This window comes from Neopsephotus bourkii, unplaced genomic scaffold, assembly GCF_033783945.1.
Source record: "Neopsephotus bourkii isolate Nb327-2 ecotype Australia unplaced genomic scaffold, CSIRO-AGI_Nbou_v1 NB_318, whole genome shotgun sequence".
Taxonomy (NCBI): domain Eukaryota; kingdom Metazoa; phylum Chordata; class Aves; order Psittaciformes; family Psittacidae; genus Neopsephotus; species Neopsephotus bourkii.
The window spans coordinates 3230356-3249135 of record NW_026900826.1 but is presented as its reverse complement, the minus strand read 5'-3'; the positions used below and the strand labels follow the sequence as shown (position 1 = coordinate 3249135).

Below are 18780 nucleotides of genomic sequence, written 5' to 3'. Positions count from 1 at the left end.
AAGCCCCACAGCAAGGACCTCCGGCCCCGGCTGTGACGCACATGAGGGAAGGGGCTGAGTGCCTGCAGGGAGGGCTCGTCCCAATGCGAGGAACGTGTTAAACGCGCGCACACCCGCCGACCGCCTCCCTCTCCGCCCGTGAACCGCGACCCCGCTCACGCACCGCCACTGCGCAGACGCGGGCCGGGCCGCCGGGGACATGCGCGCTGCCCCCGCGCATGCGCTTCTCCGGCTGCCGGCGGCCGCGAGCCGATCCAACACCTCCGCCGTGTCGGCAGTTGCGCCATGCCTAGGATAGCGGAGCCGGCGCGGAGCCGCGGTTGCTGAGGCGCGGCAGGAGCATGGCCGATTCGCTGCGGGAGGAGCCGCCGGGCGGGCCGGAGTCGGAGGCCGAGCTGTCGCAGCGGCTGGCCCGCACCAAGGCCCGCTCCTACGGCAGCACGGCAAGCGTGGCGGCGCCGCTGGCCGAGCGCTACGTGGAGCACCGGCTCAGCGCCGGCGACACGCTGCAGGGCATCGCCCTCAAGTACGGCGTCACGGTAAGGCGAGCTGCCAGCCCGCGGAGCCAGGAGGGCGGCGGGGCGAGCCGGGAGGGGCTCAACCCCGGGGGCTGCAGCGCCGGTAGCGGCAGCTGGCTCTCGTAACAGCGGCACACAGTTATTCGGCCCAGAAAGTAACGGAACTAAAGGGGAAGAGACACTGGAAGTAGAAAACAGCCGAGGGATTACAGTATGAAGTTTTCCCATAGAGCGTTTCCTATCACAGCGGGCAGACAGTTCAGTTCTTACCGTGGATACAGTGCTAGGTTTAGTTTCACTATTTAAAATGCTGACATCTGGATCTTATGACTTGCCTGGAAGGGACAGCACCCATCTCTCATGGTCAATGGCCGACACTCACACTGCCCAAGGCAGGGCATGGGGCCCTTTCCAGCATGGGCTTGTGATTTCAAGCACTGAGTCCACAGGACTGGCTGGTGTGCCCTAGGGAACCGAGATGCCCTTGCTCCCACTGAGTCAACCTGTGTTCACATAGCAATTCACTAATACACTCACTTCAGATGAGAAAGAAAGCAGTGTAAACTTCTCTCGAAAAGAATCATTATGTTGAGATTGACACATACAGTCTGTGACAAGAATAAAGAATTTCTTCCAGTAGCTTCAGGGCTAAAAATTCTCCCATTGTCATCTGCTGTCTACCAGCCTAGATGTGACTTACAACTAATTTGAAAGTGTCACTGCTTCTCTGCTCTCTTCCTATAAAGAAGAAAAGTTTCCTTCTGTGGAAAACATTGAAAGGCATATGCCAGCCTGAGACATGCAGGGCCAACAGTGTCAGCCAGCCTAACCCAACACTACCTTTTCCCACAGAACAGAACTCACATACCCTCCCTTCATTCCAGCTTATTTGGGGCCCAGTGAACACCACCTGACCTACCTATACACAGCCCTGATAGTCCCAACATGCAAAGTCACTTGGCACCAAGCAGCTGATAAGCTATTTAACAGTATGATGATGGTCACAGTCAACATTCCGGTTGTGCTCCTTCTGGAAAAGGTAAAGTGCAGCCCTGAATTAATAGGTTCAAACTGAAATAGGTTTCTTTTCCTTCTCTGGTTGTGCAAGATCTACTAAAGCCTTCCAGGAAGTCCAAGAGCATTCAGCCTGTGTTGAGAAAAGGGTTAAAATTATTTCTCTTCATTTAAAGATTAAGTCACTTTTGACCAAGTCTTGTTGGCAACAGGATTACTGGCATTTCGGATTTACACTGGTCCACATTAAAACAAAGTTTTGCTATCTATGGTGGCAAAGCAAAGTGACCTGAGCTGCTCCCTGGACTTGTTTGAAGTTTTGGTTTTGGCAGTGCTTTCCATAATGAACAAAGTCCCTGGCCTAAATTATTTTATCTATATCATTCTCTAGTCAGAAGTGTATCTGCTCACTGCAATAAGTCAAAATGTAATCGGGTTACTAAAATAGTTATTTTCTAGGAAATAAAAAGGCGTTTCTAAACACTTTACAACTCTTTTTCTGCTAAAGTGAAGTTGTGGATCAAACCTGTAGTCTGAAAAAGTACTATAAACTTTGTTCACAGTGTAAGTTTAGTAAGTTTTTGCTGTGCTAATGTTGCATTTAAACTACAAAAGCATTTTTTTAATCATTTGTTTTAATGTTCCTAGTATTCTGATTAAGAAACTAGAGCTGCATCATTATAAACTTATTGAGAAAGGGGCAGTTCATGTCTGTTTAGCCAAGAGCAATGTGAGATTAGCTGAAATTGGCCATAGTGTTTCGGCCTGGGGTAAGAATATACGCAAACACGTTTGCTTTTAGCAAAATGAAGAATCTTGTGTGTTCACGCATTGACAAGGATTGACTTCTTCTAAAGACTCATTACATTTGCTTCCTGCATCCGATATACTTGGCTAGAAGTGAGAGTTGCTGTAATGGAAACATCAGCATTATCTTTAGCTGCCATTGCCTTCAGTATTAGTGTTCTTAGAAGTTTTCCCCTGTGGTTTTCCTCAATGGGAATTAGTTTGTAGCAAGAAACATCCTGTCCAGTGCCTGCCTTAGCATGACACAGCACAGGCAGTTTAAAACGGAAAACCCGAGCATGTTGTGGAGAGAGATCAGTGTACTCTGGCCTCATCCTCTGCTTTTCACCTCTCTTCCCTAAATATTGTCTATTATTCCTATATGGCTTGTGTTCATTAGATCTTCCTTTGAATACTGTTGGGTAAGTTTACACTGGGAATTAATATTATTTATTGTTCAGTTGGAGTGCTGTTTTCCATCATACAAAAGGTATCCCTTTTTTAGAAGAAAAAGGACATATGTTTCATTGTCAGTAGAAGGAGCACCATTTTATGCATTAGTGCAGCCTCAGTTTTGAGAGCAAAGGCTTTAGCATATGATTTCACAATTATAGATCTGTAGCTATCAAATGAGCTCAGTTGTCCTAACACTAAAACCACTATTGTTAAACCTTGCTTTCCATACATCTATGAACATGTGGAGTCAAATTGAGTTGTAGGAGTATGTACTACACATACCAAGTAACCTAATCAAGGCTGAGGGATGTTCTTTTTAGAACCAAGTGCTTCCCATTTCATTATTACAAAGTGCACAGGTACATGGTCTTCCAAATGCCAGAAGGTAATATTTAAGAGGTATTTCAGAAAGAAATAATCGGAGGTAGAGTTACAGTGAAGCAGGATAGAGAATAGCAGTATAGTGCATTATTTATTAGCTACTGAAGCATCACTTTCCAACTCCCTGGTAGTAGAGATCTTAGTTTTCAGCGTTCATGTTGTGTTTTTAGAGAAAAGCTTCTGTTAGCTTTCAAACATTTTTGATACCCATCAAGACAGACAACTTTGAGTTTCGACAATTGACATTTACACTAGCATCAGATGGCCATTATAGGTCTCATTACTAAGTCAAGTGAAGCTTCTTTTCTGCCTTTCATATGGTCTTCAGCCTGGGAAAGAACTTGTACCCTGGTCTGTATAAGGCTAACTAAAATAGTTTCAGGAGCTGGAGTAGTATTAAGCTTCTCTTACTGGTAATAACTTACTGTCTGGCTCTGGATGTTACCCACTTTTTAAAAGGAATGACTCAATCTAATAATTTCATCATTTAGTCATCTGCATCAACAAGTTGGGGTTGTCTGTAAGTAGAGAACACCATTTATTGGATATGTAATGAGTAGAAATAGCTTACTGGTAAAATTTACTGCACTGTTTCCACTACTTGCCCATATACCTAGCCCTTATAGAGAGAATCTCCTATTTATTTTTAGGGAGAAAGATTTCATCAGGCTTTCAGGATGCAAGCAGATGCATCCATATATGACACCAGATCCATAATAGCACTGCAGCAGATACTCTTACAAGTCATACAGTACAGGTCTACATTGCATACAGTAGTTGTTTGCAATTCTGTAAGTTTGCCACACAGTCTGACATCTGCAGAGGAGAAAAACTAACATTTCCACTGCTTCCCCTCGGTTTTAGACAGCTTCCTGTGTTAGTATGTGCTAACCAGCACACAGGCATGCTAACCCAGTTATCTAATAATGTCACTTAGGATTTTTCCTAATGAAATAATGAGTTCAGGTTACAAATAAAGCTTAAAGTCACATAACAGATACTGATTTCTGTGCTTTTTTAAAGCTTGCACTTGAAAAATAGGAAGTTAAACTCTGGAAGGGAAATTTTGATGAACAAGAACTTAAACAACGTTCTTAGTAGTGAAATAATATAAACATTTACTGGGAGCTTTTATTTGCCTGTAAAGCAATGGAATTTATAATAGCTTCTCAGGTTAAGTATAGAACAAGTGGGGCTTTATGCATTAGTATGTTGAGAAACATGAAATCTTCTTGCTTCTGTCATGAGATAGTTTGTGCTGATCAGTAGGTTATAGGTAGTACTTTTGGGTAAAAGCTGCAAAGTTTAACAGTTACGTGGTGGCTGTTACCATGCATTATTACAAACGAGGCTGCTGTTAATCATGCTGTACATGCACTTTACTGAACAAATGCAGTCACTACTCTGTGCAGCTGCATTACAAAGTGTTTGAGACTCCCATGCTTTTCCCTGACTTACCATCAGGACTTGATATGAAGTCTTCCTCACATCAGCTGGGGGTGGGGGAGGGAATACTAGGCTTGTATTCAAGACTTGTTCAAAACTAGTATGTCCTCAAACATTCAAGGTAACTTGTCTGTATTATGCATGCTTTTTACCAGAGGGCTCACCTAGAGCAGCTATTAACAGTTCTGAGCCTTACTCTAATATAAATACAAATTAGCAGCACTTTTGCAGTAGAATTTTATTCTTTGGCAAGTTGTTCATGTGAGCCTGTACAGAGATGGAAGACTGTTCAAGAAAAGGATCTGTAGGTAGCACAAGACTTTAAAGTGCAATATTTTGGAGTCTACATAAAAGGAAGAAGCTGGGGTATTAAATTACCATAAACCAGAACATGCAATATGAAGTCATTTTGAATGCAAGAAGATACTAACTGAAGCCACTGCTCCTGCAAAGAAAGTATAGATTTATTGTAGCTAAAGGTTACTGTTTGCTTTGGAAGGTTAGTACTTTATACTTCGTCAAAACCTAATAACTTCTTTTTCTTATCTTTTTCAGATGGAACAAATAAAGAGGGCAAATAAACTGTTCACTAATGACTGTATATTTCTGCGAAAAACTCTGAATATTCCTGTTATATCAGAGAAACCATTACTGTTCAATGGACTTAACTCATTGGAGTCTCCTGAGAATGAAACTGTTGCCAGCTCCCCTTCTTATGACGAAGGACTAATGACAGTTCAGGAAGATAGTAGTTCTTCTCCCAGTCCTCAAGAGCCTGACAATCAGCCCACTGCACCAGAAGAACTATCTGCCAAAGATTTCCTACAGAGACTGGACTTGCAGATTAAGTTATCCAAACAAGCAGCCAGGAAACTAAAAGATGACAATGTCAGGTAAATGTGAATTGTAGTATTAAGCTTCTTAATCTCATTCAAAAGGTTTTTTAGTCTGAGCTGGACCCTCTTTGTGGATCTCTCAAGACAGCATTTGTAGTTTTAGTTTGTCAACAGCGAGTCTATGCTATTACCATGCACCGGATAAATTCAGAGCACACTATTAGCAGATGCCTTGATCTGGCAGTTATAAAGGCTTCCTTATAACACATGTTTATAGAATAGCAATAATATTCCATGAAAGCTAGAAGGTTAGTATTCTCCCAAGATACCTTGCAATGCAGGTATTTAAGCAAACCAGTAATTTTCGGTAAATACTCAGGCCAAGGCCTGTGTTGAAACTGATTATCCTGCAGCAAGGCATGATGACATTTTTTCTGTCCCAACTGCCTTATAATTGTGTAGCTGTTCTTCATGTTACAGTCTCAGCTAAGCTATCTCCTTTGCCTATGCATTCCCTCCCTTTGTGGATCCACCTATGTAGACTTTTCTTCAATATTTCTTCTACAGCAAGGAGCTCCCGTACACTTGACTCATTAAAAGCGGTATTTGTTGACCTTTCTGCCACAGTGATTATCCCCTCACATGTGTAGACACCTCGTGGAGAGTACAGAAAGACTTCGGGCAAGAATGAACTTCAGTAGTGTTTGTTTTCCCATGTCCTTGGGACAGATATCCTCTGTCTCTTGGGCTGGTTGTCTGCCTGTGTATTCTCTGCAGAAATTTCCTCTTAGTGGGTGATGCCAAGGTGGCCTCTCTCAAGGGGGAAATGGTTTTAAACTGAAAGAGGGAATATTTAGATTAGACAGTAGGAAAAAATTCTTTATTATGAGGGTGGCAAGACACTGGCCCACAGAGAAGTTGTGTTTGCCCTATTCCTCACAGTATTCAAGGCCAGGTTGGACAGGGCTTTGAGCAACCTGGTCTAGTGGAAGGTGCCTGGATAAGCTCTAAGGTTCCTTCCAACCCAAACCATTCAGTGATTCTATGACAAAAACGTACGACTGCAGGGGACTGGTATCATTTCTCTTACTCAAGAGCTGGAGAGATGTGCATTATGTACTTCACTTTTGCAAATTTGTTTAATGCAAAACTTCTTCCATCATCCTGGTTCACTTCACATACTGATTTTGAGTGTACCAACATGCTTTTAATGTTAAAAAGAAAGTAAGTTCTCAGGAATTAATCTTGAGTCCCATAATTTAACAAGTGAAGGGGTTATTTCAGCAACTTAAAAACTTAATTCAGTAGTGAAAAAACTGAGGGGAGCAGTATATTGCATTTAGCAATTGGACAAGGTTTCTTTGGAGAAATATTCTGTAAGACAGCTTAAGGCAATTCATTACCTATTGCAGTCCACATACAGCTCTCCAAAGCCAGAAGGACACTGGTTTGGAATTAGTCTAATAAGGGCAGGCTGGAACACTTTCACATCTTGTTAATATGCAATTATTTTCTTTCAAACTGATTACATTAAATAGGAAAAACAGTTTTTGGAACTCAGATCCTTCTCTATTCAAACTCATTCAGTTGCATTGCTGTATTTGAAACAATATAGATTATCTATCAAAATGTGCTGCTGCTGACTCTCGGATCATTAGACATGTATCTAACACATTAGAGTAGGTGTTGACCCAGCAGTCCCTGCTGGAGGAAGGCAATTATTTTAACATCCCTTCAAACGAACATACTAATTTACAGAAGAAAATTCACTTAGGCCTTGCTGCACCATGAGCAGAGCCAATACAGAGAGTGACACCACACAGTTAGTACTCTGCTACAACTAATATCCATTTCCTATATTGCTCAAATTACAACCTGGGAAGTGAGAGCCTGGTATTAAATTTCCTCCCAAGGAGTGATGGATACAGGAGGATAAGTTACTTTTCCACCTCCTGTTCAGATTTAGCAGGTAATTATGTTAATTATGCATGGAGCACAGATTTTTATTGGTCATGATGCTACAAGAAGCACAAAGTACAGAGCTGCAGGCTGTCTGCTGAGCAGGATGTTACCCAGAGATTCTAAAGAGAAGAGCCTCCTTTATGTCTCAGGGTTCTCATAATGTCACATTCGACCTCACCATCTTCAGCTTTCAGTCTTGGCTCACAAAAGTTATCCTTGGCTTATTTTCTCCAATGGCATCCACCCCCTTATAGTCTGTCAGGAAGTGAATGTAAATGTTTTCTCCTTGTAGAGTGGTCTAATGCAAGTTCTTTTAAGAAGTCCTTAAGTGGGGTAAACTAGAACACTGGGGCCATACACTGTGCTTCTGGGACAGGTCACATATTTCTGCAGTTGCCTTTCAGTCTCATTTTGAAAACCTTTTAATGGAGTAGAGCCACTCTAACTTCTGTTGGCTGTACAAGCCCATATAACTGACATTCAGCATGCAAACAGAACCATGTACTGTCACCTTCTCAGTTCCTTGACCTGACTCTGGGAAAGAGTAGGGTATCAAAGAATTTGAAACTGATTAACTAATTGAGTTTAATTTGCCTAGTATTTTTTTCACCATCATTGGCCATCAGCTAAGAAAGCAGATAGATCAAAGGAGGCTGTAGAGAATCCTTTCAGGCTTTCAAAAGCTTTTAACTCATAAACTCAGATTGCTGCCCTGTTTAATTGTGGATTCTAGAAGCATTCAAGCAAGAATTCAAGTTTGATTGTCCACTCAGATGCAGTAAATCTTAGAGGTTATTAGCATTTTTTATGGCCTGATACATACAAAAGCATGCAATAGATGTGTTTCAGCTCCTGTAACCTACAGGCAAAGCAGCAACAACAAACAGGAGGAGACAGCACTACAAAAGATTGTAATGCTCTGCTGTTCCTTTCACTTTGCCTGAAGGAGAATGTTGCAGTGACTTACCACTTTGCTATTTTAAACATCTTAGAAGTGAATAAAATTATTTGGTCATTAAACATACACACACTGCCATATTGGTGCTTGTGGGCCAGGGGCTACAGCTACTACTATGTAATTTTATTTCATTTAAGTCTTGGCTGCTTGTTAAGCCATGAGAACAGAGATGTACTTGCTCTGTACAGTTCTGAAGGTACACAGTAGCAATATTTACTCCAAGCCAAGGTAATGGCCAGGAACGTGTTGTAGACTTTGTCACAGCCTAGTACTGCAGCCTGGGGTAGAAGTCACAAGCTGTTCTTTCCAGCCCTTACTGACAACTACAGCATGCCTTAGCGTTGGTCAGAAGCTTACTTTGTACGTTACAGCCAGTCACTGCTTTACTTAGGTTCAAGCATAAGAAACCTACTACATGTTTTTTACTTCCTGCCACATAAAGAGATCCCAAAAAGCAGCTGCAACCCAAGTGTCAGTGATCTGCCCCCTACTGACAATTGCCAGGAGCTCAGAGTCCAAGTGCATTTCTTAAGGGAAGTGGAAACAAACGCAGATTAGCTGTTTTATTACTTTGATGTCTGTAGACCTGCTAATACAACATCACTACTTCAGTAATTCAGTTCTCCATATTCATCCCTATTATCCACCATAATCAACTGCACTAATTCCAGTCCAGTGTTAGGCTGTTGCTATGTCATGATGGATGTTATTGCTATATTAAGGCTTTCAAGAAGAAAGCCTGAAAGGCCAATTCTGGCAGACTGATTAAAAGGGAGGCCTTTTTGTGGTAACACTGACACATTTTATTCTCTTAAAAGGGCAGATATAACAAACTAAGAACTACAAAATAATTTTCAGTGTACAGCATGGAAAGGTAAGTTTCTTCCCTACTGGACAGGATAACCTCTGAAAATACAAAAGTTCTCCTCTGTCCTCACACACTAGCAGGAGTTTGGTATTTACAGCTGTGTTCTGGACACATGTCCAGAAGCCCATTGCCCCAGGAGGGAGTACTGGACACATGTCCAGAAGCCCATTGCCCCAGGAGGGTTTATCTCTTAGCTTCAGAATATACTTTCTGAAATTTTCAGCTTCAGCCAAGTGGCTGTGGTTGTCTTTTACAGGCCTGCAGCCCAGTCTTACAAGCTTGGTATGTTGATAGGCTTTAATTCTAAAAACGTAAGTTTTAAAATGTGTTGTCTTGAGACAGTTTATACCCAAGTGCTGTAGTGCTCATTCAACCAGGCACGAATTGTTTGTTTCCTTACTTTACTGTCATGCCAGGTATTACGAACAGCATCTGCAAACTGTAGTGTTCCACAGTAGTTTTGAATGCAGACTTGATGACATAAGGATGCTAGTTAAACATACACAGATCTGTATCTTAAGAATCATGCTTGGTACTGGGTCTGTAGCATCACTAATGTAATCATGTAGTATTTGTAAGAAAAGCTAAAACCCATGCTCAGTACTACTGTAACCACACAACCCTGCAGTAACAACCAGTTTCATCCAATATCCTCCACCCCCTTTTTTTGTTACAAGATTGTTTCAAGGCAAAAGCATGCCTTTGGCTTCAGAAGGTAGTTTTGCTGGACTAGCCAAGAACAGGGAAGGGCTGGGAAAATGAGCGCAAGTTACACAGCTGCTTGCTTAGTTTCTAGTATTCTTTCCCAAGATTCTATTCAGGGGAGGTTATAGAAAATTTAAATTGTAGATAAATAATCATGTTAGAAGTTATAGGGAAAAGTCTGAATTATTGGGGTTTGGAATACTGTTGAAATATGCAGGTTTTTACCTTATTACTAGACTATTTCAATAACTGCACTTTTGTATGGAGGCACATAGAGTATTAAAAGTGACTGGAAATCCTTTGAAAGGCATAGTGTGGCAACTGTTTAAGTCGTTGTTCTCACCAAAACACTAAAATTGGCAGCAGCTTTAAGAATAGGCTCTCAGGAACATAATTTTGAAGCTACAGTAGTAGAAAGTGATCTTTGGAGACCGTAGCGTGCTTGAATTAGTACTGGATGCTGCACAGCACTAGGTTTACATAACCACTTTAAGAGGCAATATTGTCAAGTAAGCAGTAGGCAGATGATTTTTCCAGAGGATCTTTTCTAATAGCAACACTACTTTGGTTTATGCAGTCATTGCATTAACAGAAGCACTTGGGGGCAGCTTTTTTTCTCTGAAGAAAATCCAAGTTATCATTCTCAACATTAATGCACAGGAAGTATATATATCAAGAAGCCCAACCTCAAGGAATATCCTTGCAGCATCAAGGCACACATCCAGCTACAACTAAAATGGACTGCTCCTGTTCTTGCTTCATTGGGTCCATCTGTACCCCCTGCCGTTCAAAAGGCTGAAACATGCCTACAACTAAGCTAAGAAAGCAACAGTACTCTGAAGTCCAGCACTTTGTTATCCTTTACAGGAATTCTTATTGATTTAGCTTTGTAGTGTCGGTTCATTAGAGTCTAAGCGCATTCCAAAGTTGTTGAACTTACACAGCTTTAATTTTCAGCATTCTGCTCCTGAAACAAGAACTCCAGGGGTGCCTAAGGAACAGTAATACACTGCAAATAGCATACTGGTTAAGCAAAGCCACTCTGACCTATTTTGATCCATTAGGGAAGCTGGTTATCTGTATTTGCATTACAGTTACACTGTTCATGGTATATTCCTGATCTGATGACTATGATCGTTTTCTTTTTAGAGAGGAGGAGAATGAGGAAGGCCCCTATGCAACTTCTTCATATCATCAGTAGAAGACAGATGTGATGGCCTGAAAACTTTCCATGAAATCAGTTCTTAAAGAACTAAATGGTCAATAGTTCAAAACCCAAGTCTTTTGGACTCATCATCTTGATGTACTTAAATCATGAATGGGTAATTGCACTGAAATTATGACCTCTTCTGCCTTCCATAGGTTAACGTCCTTATGCTATATCAACAAAGAGTTTAAGCCTTCCAAAATTAGCAATGGCCTTTATACCCCTTCTGTGAAAACTGTAGCATGGTAGCAACAATATATCCTTGAGGTCACCTTTATGCAGGATGTTGATCTTCAGTAAAGATTTTGTAAATACTTGTTAAAGTGAAATTTAAGTATTTAAAAAATATTGAATAAGTTTGCTTGTAAGTGACAAACTATGGAAGTAGTAGAAATTGACTTATTCTGCAAATACAGGCAAGTTTGTTGTGGAAGTTTTGTTTACTTCAGGGCTGCAGAACTTGCCTCCGAATTTTGTGTGTGTCTCTGTGTGTGGTTGTGATGTATTCCTACAAAGGGGAGTTCAACTTGTCATGAGTAGTTAAAGCCTTCATGGTTAAACAGCTGTTTGCAAATTGGATTTCTGCTAATAAAAGGGAAGAGCTCCAGAAAGGTTTTTCTTTGTGAGATATGGCATTGGAATACAAGATGTGTGTTCTTGTGTGCAGTTATATTTTGTGTGGTTTTAATTTAATAAATACAGAAATACTGATTTGTCTGTTGATAATGAAGTCAGTCTGGTTTTGGTGAAGAATAATTTGTCATATGAGCTATTAAATCACAGAATCCCAAGGGTTGGAAGGGACCTCAGAAGATCATCTAGTCCAACCCCCCTGCAAGAGCAGGGTAACCTAGAGTACATCACACAGGAACTTGTCCAGGCGGGCCTTGAATATCTCCAATGTGGGAGACTCCACAACCCCCCTGGGCAACCTGTTCCAGTGCTCTGTCACTCTCACAGTAAAGTAGTTTTTCCTGATGTTCACATGGAACCTCCTATGCTCCAGTTTACACCTATTGCCCCTTGTTCTATCACTGGACATCACTGAAAAAACCCTAGCTCCATCATCCTGACACTCACCCTTTACATATTTGTAAACATTGATGAGGTCACCCCTCAGTCTCCTCCAAGCTAAAGAGACCCAGCTCCCTCAGCCTCTCCTCATAAGGGAGATGTTCCACTCCCTTAATCATCTTTGTGGCTCTGCGCTGGACTCTTTCAAGCAATTCCCTGTCCTTCTTGAACTGAGGGGCCCAGAACTGGATGCAATATTCCAGATGCGGCCTCACCAAGGCAGAGTAGAGGGGGAGGAGAACCTCTCTTGACCTACTAACCACACCCTTTCTAATACACCCTAGGATGCCATTGGCCTTCTTGGCCACAAAGGCACATTGCTGGCTCATGGTCATCCTCCTATCCACCAGGACCCCCAGGTCCCTTTCCCCTTCACTACTTTCCAGCAGGTCAACCCCCAACCTGTACTGGTACATGGGGTTGTTCTTCCCCAGATGCAGGACTCTACACTTGCCCTTACTGAATTTCATCAAGTTTCTCCCCGCCCAACTCTCCAGCCTATTCAGGTCTCACTGAATGGCAGCACAGCCTTCTGGTGTGTCAGCCACTCCTCCCAGTGGCTAACTTCAGGGCAAATAATGCCCTTCACTGTAAAGCTCACCCTCCTAAACGAGGCCTGTAAGAACTATTCAATCTACTTGTGCAGTCAAGAAAACTTTATTATGCTTAAGAAGAGCCACATCGGTAAGACTTCAGTGTCCTGAGAAGAGATGCCAGTATTCAAATCTGCAGGTGGACCCCACCTGAAGCTCAGGAAGACAGAAGGCAGACTGTATTCACTCTTTGCCCTCAAGTTAATGTACTAGCATCTTCTTGGTAAGCATCCTACAGTTTTTCCTCAAGTACTCATTAACCTTCACAAAACTCTTGTCAGTAAAGAATTGCTGTATCCCCACTGTGACAGATGCTGGTTTTTATGTTCCAGTTCATTTAGTTTGTTGCTTCCAAAGCAAAAAGCCTCCTGCAATATGTTAAGATGGAAGCAATATAGAAAGTTACATTAATTTACTAAAGCTAGGAGTAAAAACTCAAAGCTAGACAGGAATTGGTGTTTCCCTGGAGCCTTCAGGAGCTCAGACTTGGCAGGCTCATTCAGATAATTTTTGATCTTAAGGAAGAAGTCTGCAGTGGCACACAAATTAACAAGAACAGGGAAAGCTTAGAATGAATAAAAGAAAGCATTGATTTTTTTAAGAGACTGGAGAAATAGTTTTCAATCTTGTACCTTTCTTAAACTGGGAACTATATCTATTCCATACAGAATAGTAATTGCTATTGTTGCCCATTAATATCAGTGGGACATTGCCAGAGACAATAAACCACTCTTTTAAAGGCAACCCCAGCTTCTAACCCTGTTATATTTTATAACCCTACAGAAAAAAAGCCACTTTTCTAGCAGAGGCCTACTATTGCAATAGCCACACCTGTGCAGCACACACAGGACCAGGGTGCTTTGCTGAGCACAGGTTTCATTACACAGCAAACACACTTTCTGGCAGAGCAACATTCCACTCTATCCTTCTTGAGAACACTGCTGTGCTTATGGGCTGGAGGACCTTCAAGACAAGCAACAGATCACTCATGTCATTTACACTTATTTTCCTGACTAAGTTACATAAAAACGCAGGAAGCAGCAGCTATACTAGCCTGAACAGGCCAGAGATTTAGGTAGAGGCCCATGACCATGCAGCTTTTCTCCCCCATAGCAGCCGATTTCAGCCCAGGACACCCTTCCTTGCTGTAAGCCCCACCACACCAGTATCAACTACAAAGCCTCAAACATTACCCAGCAAAATGCTTAACTCACCTCTTACACACAAACATTTTACCACAGTAAAAGAGTTTTGAGACTACTATAAGCCGCCACAATGCTGCCTGTATGAGGCCCTACCTTGCCCGCTCCTCGCTCCGACCCAATATCAAGACAAACTCAGCTTTCACTTCTGTTCCATGTTCTTTAGCTCCTCAAGACTTACTAAGATCTGTAGAAACCCTTGCTCTCATAACAGTGGCTTTTTATGTCCTGGGGCCTCCCAGCAGGCTGTGGGGCCTGATTAGCCCTCCGCCCAGCTGGGCCTTCAAAAGCCCCTAGCCTGGCTGGGCCTCCTTAGTGGAAAGTAGCTGTGGCAGCCTGAGCGTGTCTGAGGTGGGGTTCTCTGTGGTCTGTTTCAGTGTTTTCCTGGGTTCAGTAGTAGCAGTCATTTTTCTTCTTCTTAGTAGGTGTTGCAGTGCTGTGGTTTTGACTTCTGCCCTGGGAGCAGCACGGATGATCTTAATGTTTTTAGTTGCTGGTCAGAATACTTAGTCTGACCAAGGACTTTCTGAGCTTCATGTTCTGCCAGGGAGGAGGGGAAGCCAGGAGGAAGTGGAAATAGGACACCTGACCCAAACTGACCAAAGAGATATTCCATACCACAGCATGTCATGCCCAGGATGTAACTGGGAGTTACCCAGAAGGGCTGGTTCGCTGTGGGGTTGGACTAGGTATTGGTCAGGCTGGGTATCCGTCAGCGGGTGGTGAGGTGTTGTGTTCTCTTCCCTTGTTATTCCCCTCATCATTATTATTATTGGTGGTAGCAGCAATGATTTGTGTTATACCTTAGTTACTGAACTGTTCTTATCTCAACCCATGAGAGTTACATTTTTTTGATTCTCCTTCCCATCCCTCCAGGAGGGGGCGGCAGTGAGAGAGACACTGTGCGGCTGATTTATGGCTGACGGGGTTTAAACCACAGCAAGTGTGCGTGAGCAGTTACACATTGTGGTGTTTTATGAATACTTGTTTGTGGTCTTTGGATAGATAGGTAGATGTGGTGTTTTGTAGTTCTTATGGCAAGTATAGGGATAGGTAAGATACTTTTGAGAATGACTTTAATGTGGGTCTGGAAGCTCTTCATACCCCTTTGTTGGTAGGAGCCCCTGGGGCTGGGCTGCACCCTGGTGGGGGGCGGCTGGTCCCGTGTACCTCTCCACAGGTACCCTGGTCTCCTTACTCATGGGGAAAGTTGATCATAGGGAGAAGGTAGTTCTTAGAAATCGCCTGGACTGTATCCAAAATAATACAAGACAGAGTTTTCATACTCTTAGAAAAGAATTCCTGAAGCTCTGAAATATCTAATGTTTTGGTATCTAATGTGCATTATCATGTTATTGTTCAAGAAGGTAAGTTTTCCTGTTTATGTATTTTCATATGCTATCCTGTATATGTTGCTTCTCACTCTACTTTTATTCCCCCCATACTTATAGCTTCATTCTTCATTTATTTCTACTGGTCCTGCAAGGTGTGGTTTAGGGTTGGAGCAGGGCAATCTCAGGGAGAAGCAAAGCACACAGTACAGATAAAATGCTATGGTTTAGGGTTGTTCTGTGGGGGGGAGCCTGTGTTTTTGTAGCTTTGTTTTTACATATTTCTTCAGGCAAAGCTTGAAAAGCCAAAACCTAGGCAGGCTTGGACTAGAATGCTTTAAGATTAAATGTGGGACATACCTGATGATAGAAAATTCTAATTTGGGACTCAGTTGTAATGTGGCTGGAGGCTACTAAACCTTTTACAAATCCAGCTAGCTCAGTCATCAGGTGCTATAATTGTATCTAATATTTGAAGATGGGCACCCCCTGTTTCCTGCAAACACTGTGATGTACTCCTATTGCTCCATAGTGCAGGGTGTCCTCAAAAACCTGGCAGTGGATAAAAACCATGTGTTCTCTTTAAGGCACAAAAGCAGCCTTGTACTAATATAGTTTAACCCCAACCAGCAACGAAGCACCACCTAGCTGCTTGCTCACTCCTCCCCAGTGGGATGGGGGAGAGGATCAAAGGGATAAAAGTGAGAGCTTCTGTGTTGAGATACAGACAGTTTAACACTTAGAGCAAAAGCCACAGGCAAGCAAATTAAAAGAAGGAAGTCATTCACCACTTCCCATGGGCAGGCAGGTTTTCATCCATCTCCAGGAAAGGCATCATGACATGTAATGGTTACTTGGAAAGACAATCACCATCACTCCAAACATCCTCCCACTTCCTCCTTTTTACCCAGCTTTATATACTGAGCATGACACCATATGGTGTGGAATATCCCTTGGATCAGTTGGGGCCAGCTGTCCTGGCTGTGTGCCCTCCCAGCTTCTTGTGCATCCCCAGCCTACTCACTGGTGGGGTGAGAAGCAGGAAAGGCCTTGATACTGTAAGCACTGCTCAGCAGTAACTGAAACACCCCTGGGTTGCTAGCACTGTTCTCAACACAAATCCATAAATGTAGCCATGTACCAGCTACTATGAAGAAAATTAACTACCAGGACACAACTGTAGCTTGAAGTCAAGTGTTTAATAGAGTATCAGAAACAGTATTGTAATAGAAAAGAGTAAAAGATGAATTCCGTATGTATTATAATTGTTACATTTTCAGTGATAATTTAGGGAGTGAAGGATTTCTGAAGGATCCAGTAGAGATACAATGTAGAAATTGATTTCTCTCTGTTCAGACCCAGAGATATGCAGGTGTTGAAAATACCTTTTTCACCAGGAAAAAGCAAAGCACTGACAGAATATGATTTACTAATGAGGTACTTGGCACACTAGCAGCAGATGTCCAGGGCTAATGTGCTCCAAGTGTTCCCTTCAGAATAAGGACTGATCTGTAACGCAGGCTGAAACTTGCGTCACTCAGTTTGATTTTATTCAGCGCAAGTCATTGCCTTTTAGAAATGAGGGTGATTCATCAGGCTGGCTGTGTTTTTACTGCCTAGTTCTGAAAGGTGTGATGTGCTGATAGATGTTCATTTGATGTACCAGCAATGAATCCAGTATTTGAAGCATTCAAATAACAAGTTTAATGGGCTTGGGCAGGATGGGAGGTGAATCTAGTTTGAAGAACCTCAGTTGAGATTGCTTATTTGTCTGACAGAAGGCTTGCTCTGATCTCGGCTACTCATCAGGCTGGTCAGATTGGTCTATGTATGTACCCTAGGTGATGCTGGAGTTGCAAGCCGATGGCATCTTTCCATTAAAATGAGGCTCCTGAGAGGCCAAAGATGTTTGGTTTGGGGTTTTGTTGTGCGGTTTGTTTGGTTTTGGTTTTTTTTTTTTTTTAAGTAGCCATTGAAGAAGCAAAGTTTCTCCTTTTTGTTTGGTTTTTTTTTTTTTTTGAGTGCAAATCCTAGATCAGTGCCACTTCCCCAGATGTAAAGGTCTACGTTGGTCTATGGTAGCTTATCTTTCTCCCGATTTCTTTCATAAACCCAAATTTGGGGAACAGTTCGCTTTTCCAGTGTGATTGTCACATCAGAAACCAAAGCACAAATAGTTGCAGGAAACAACTGAGGTCCACAGGGACAAGAAGAAATTCTGATCTTGAGGAACGTTAGCAAATAATAATAGTAATAGAAATGGTTTAGATGACAGCTACACTGATTGAAAATAACAGGATTTTTTTTTTCATAGTTTTCTCTAGAGTTTCTAAGGGCCTGTTTGTCCAACATGAAGGTTACATTGACTACGTTTTTTGATGAACCTTTCTTGTTAAAAAAGGTATTGCCATGAGTGAGTAATCCTGCAATTTACCGATCTATATCAGGACATGTATGAGTAGGCAGTGATGTACTTTTTGTATGCTAGAAAGCATTAATTGGCTTATGTATCATCAGTTTTCAAACAGATATGTTACACCTTATTGCTACCACATTCATTTTGTATTTGTTACCAATAATATTCTGTTGATAATGTTCAGTTCATAATTATGTTTTGTAGGGGTTCTAAAGTTTACTTCAGTTGGCTAAGAAATATTGCTCAAATCCCTTCCCCAGTCTCCAACTGTGCTGAGAAAATGAAGGAGATGACATAAAATTATTCAACATTTGCAGAACTTGGTGCTGTGTGGGCAATGCTGTAAGTCAGCATCTCCCTTCCTTTGCAAGCAGATACCAACCTCTGCACCTGCTAACATTTTTTGTCTGTATCAGTCTTGGAGGTATTGTGAGATTTTCTAGGAACATAGAGGAGGGATAACCTCAAATGATCAATGAAGAACCTCTTAAGAGACCAGAAATAGAGCTCATTTAAACAAATGACTGCTGCAGGGAATGGGCCTCAGATGTAGATCTTCTGCAATTTGGTTTAAAATTTGCTTTCCTAAAAACTACTTCACCTGTAGTCTTTCTTCATGAGATCTTCATACACAAAATTATCCATTCACTTAAATATAAAAGATCTCATAACCATTCTTCAGAAGCTCTGTAAGCTGAGAAAGAATAAGGATGACGTTTTAGTCTTCCTTTTTCATTCTTTGGGAGTTACCAGATTCTTGGCTAATAATAACATATATATATATATATATATGCAAAAGAAGAAAATTTCTAAGGCAGTACTGTTCAACACAAGGCAGTGAACAGAGATGCCGAGATGCGATGTTCTTGAAGTTATGTCTTTCTGAAAAGCAGGGTCCATATTCCTACAAACATCCTGGTTGCAAACTCCCCTTCCCATGCAGAATTGCGTTTATATCCTTTTGCTTTAAAGGAAATAATGGCTATTTACACTTGTTATCAGACTACTCACATCAGGAATTCAATTA

The 18780-nt window shown here is 41.9% G+C and overlaps 1 protein-coding gene across 2 annotated transcripts; it reads left to right on the top strand.

The window, feature by feature from the left end:
* The first annotated feature begins 279 nt into the window (after positions 1-279).
* Positions 280-18195, top strand: LYSMD2 (LysM domain containing 2). Of its 2 annotated transcripts, none has more exons than XM_061347415.1 (3): positions 280-539; positions 5157-5494; positions 17958-18195. In XM_061347415.1, the coding sequence occupies exons 1-3, from the start codon at positions 342-344 to the stop codon at positions 18049-18051; spliced, it is 630 nt and encodes a 209-aa protein (XP_061203399.1). In that variant the 5' UTR covers positions 280-341; the 3' UTR covers positions 18052-18195. The 2 variants fall into 2 exon arrangements, with proteins under 2 accessions (XP_061203399.1, XP_061203400.1); XM_061347416.1 differs by lacking the exon at positions 17958-18195 and adding an exon at positions 11080-11848.
* Positions 18196-18780: the final 585 nt, after the last annotated feature.

Bases quoted from the DNA above. Each gene is read 5' to 3' on its own strand.
- LYSMD2 (XM_061347415.1), top strand. From the start codon at position 342: ATGGCCGATTCGCTGCGGGAGGAGCCGCCGGGCGGGCCGGAGTCGGAG. The intron at 540-5,156 runs GTAAGGCGAGCT...TATCTTTTTCAG, and splicing joins CCCTCAAGTACGGCGTCACG to ATGGAACAAATAAAGAGGGC. The intron at 5,495-17,957 runs GTAAATGTGAAT...TATGTTTTGTAG, and splicing joins CTAAAAGATGACAATGTCAG to GGGTTCTAAAGTTTACTTCA.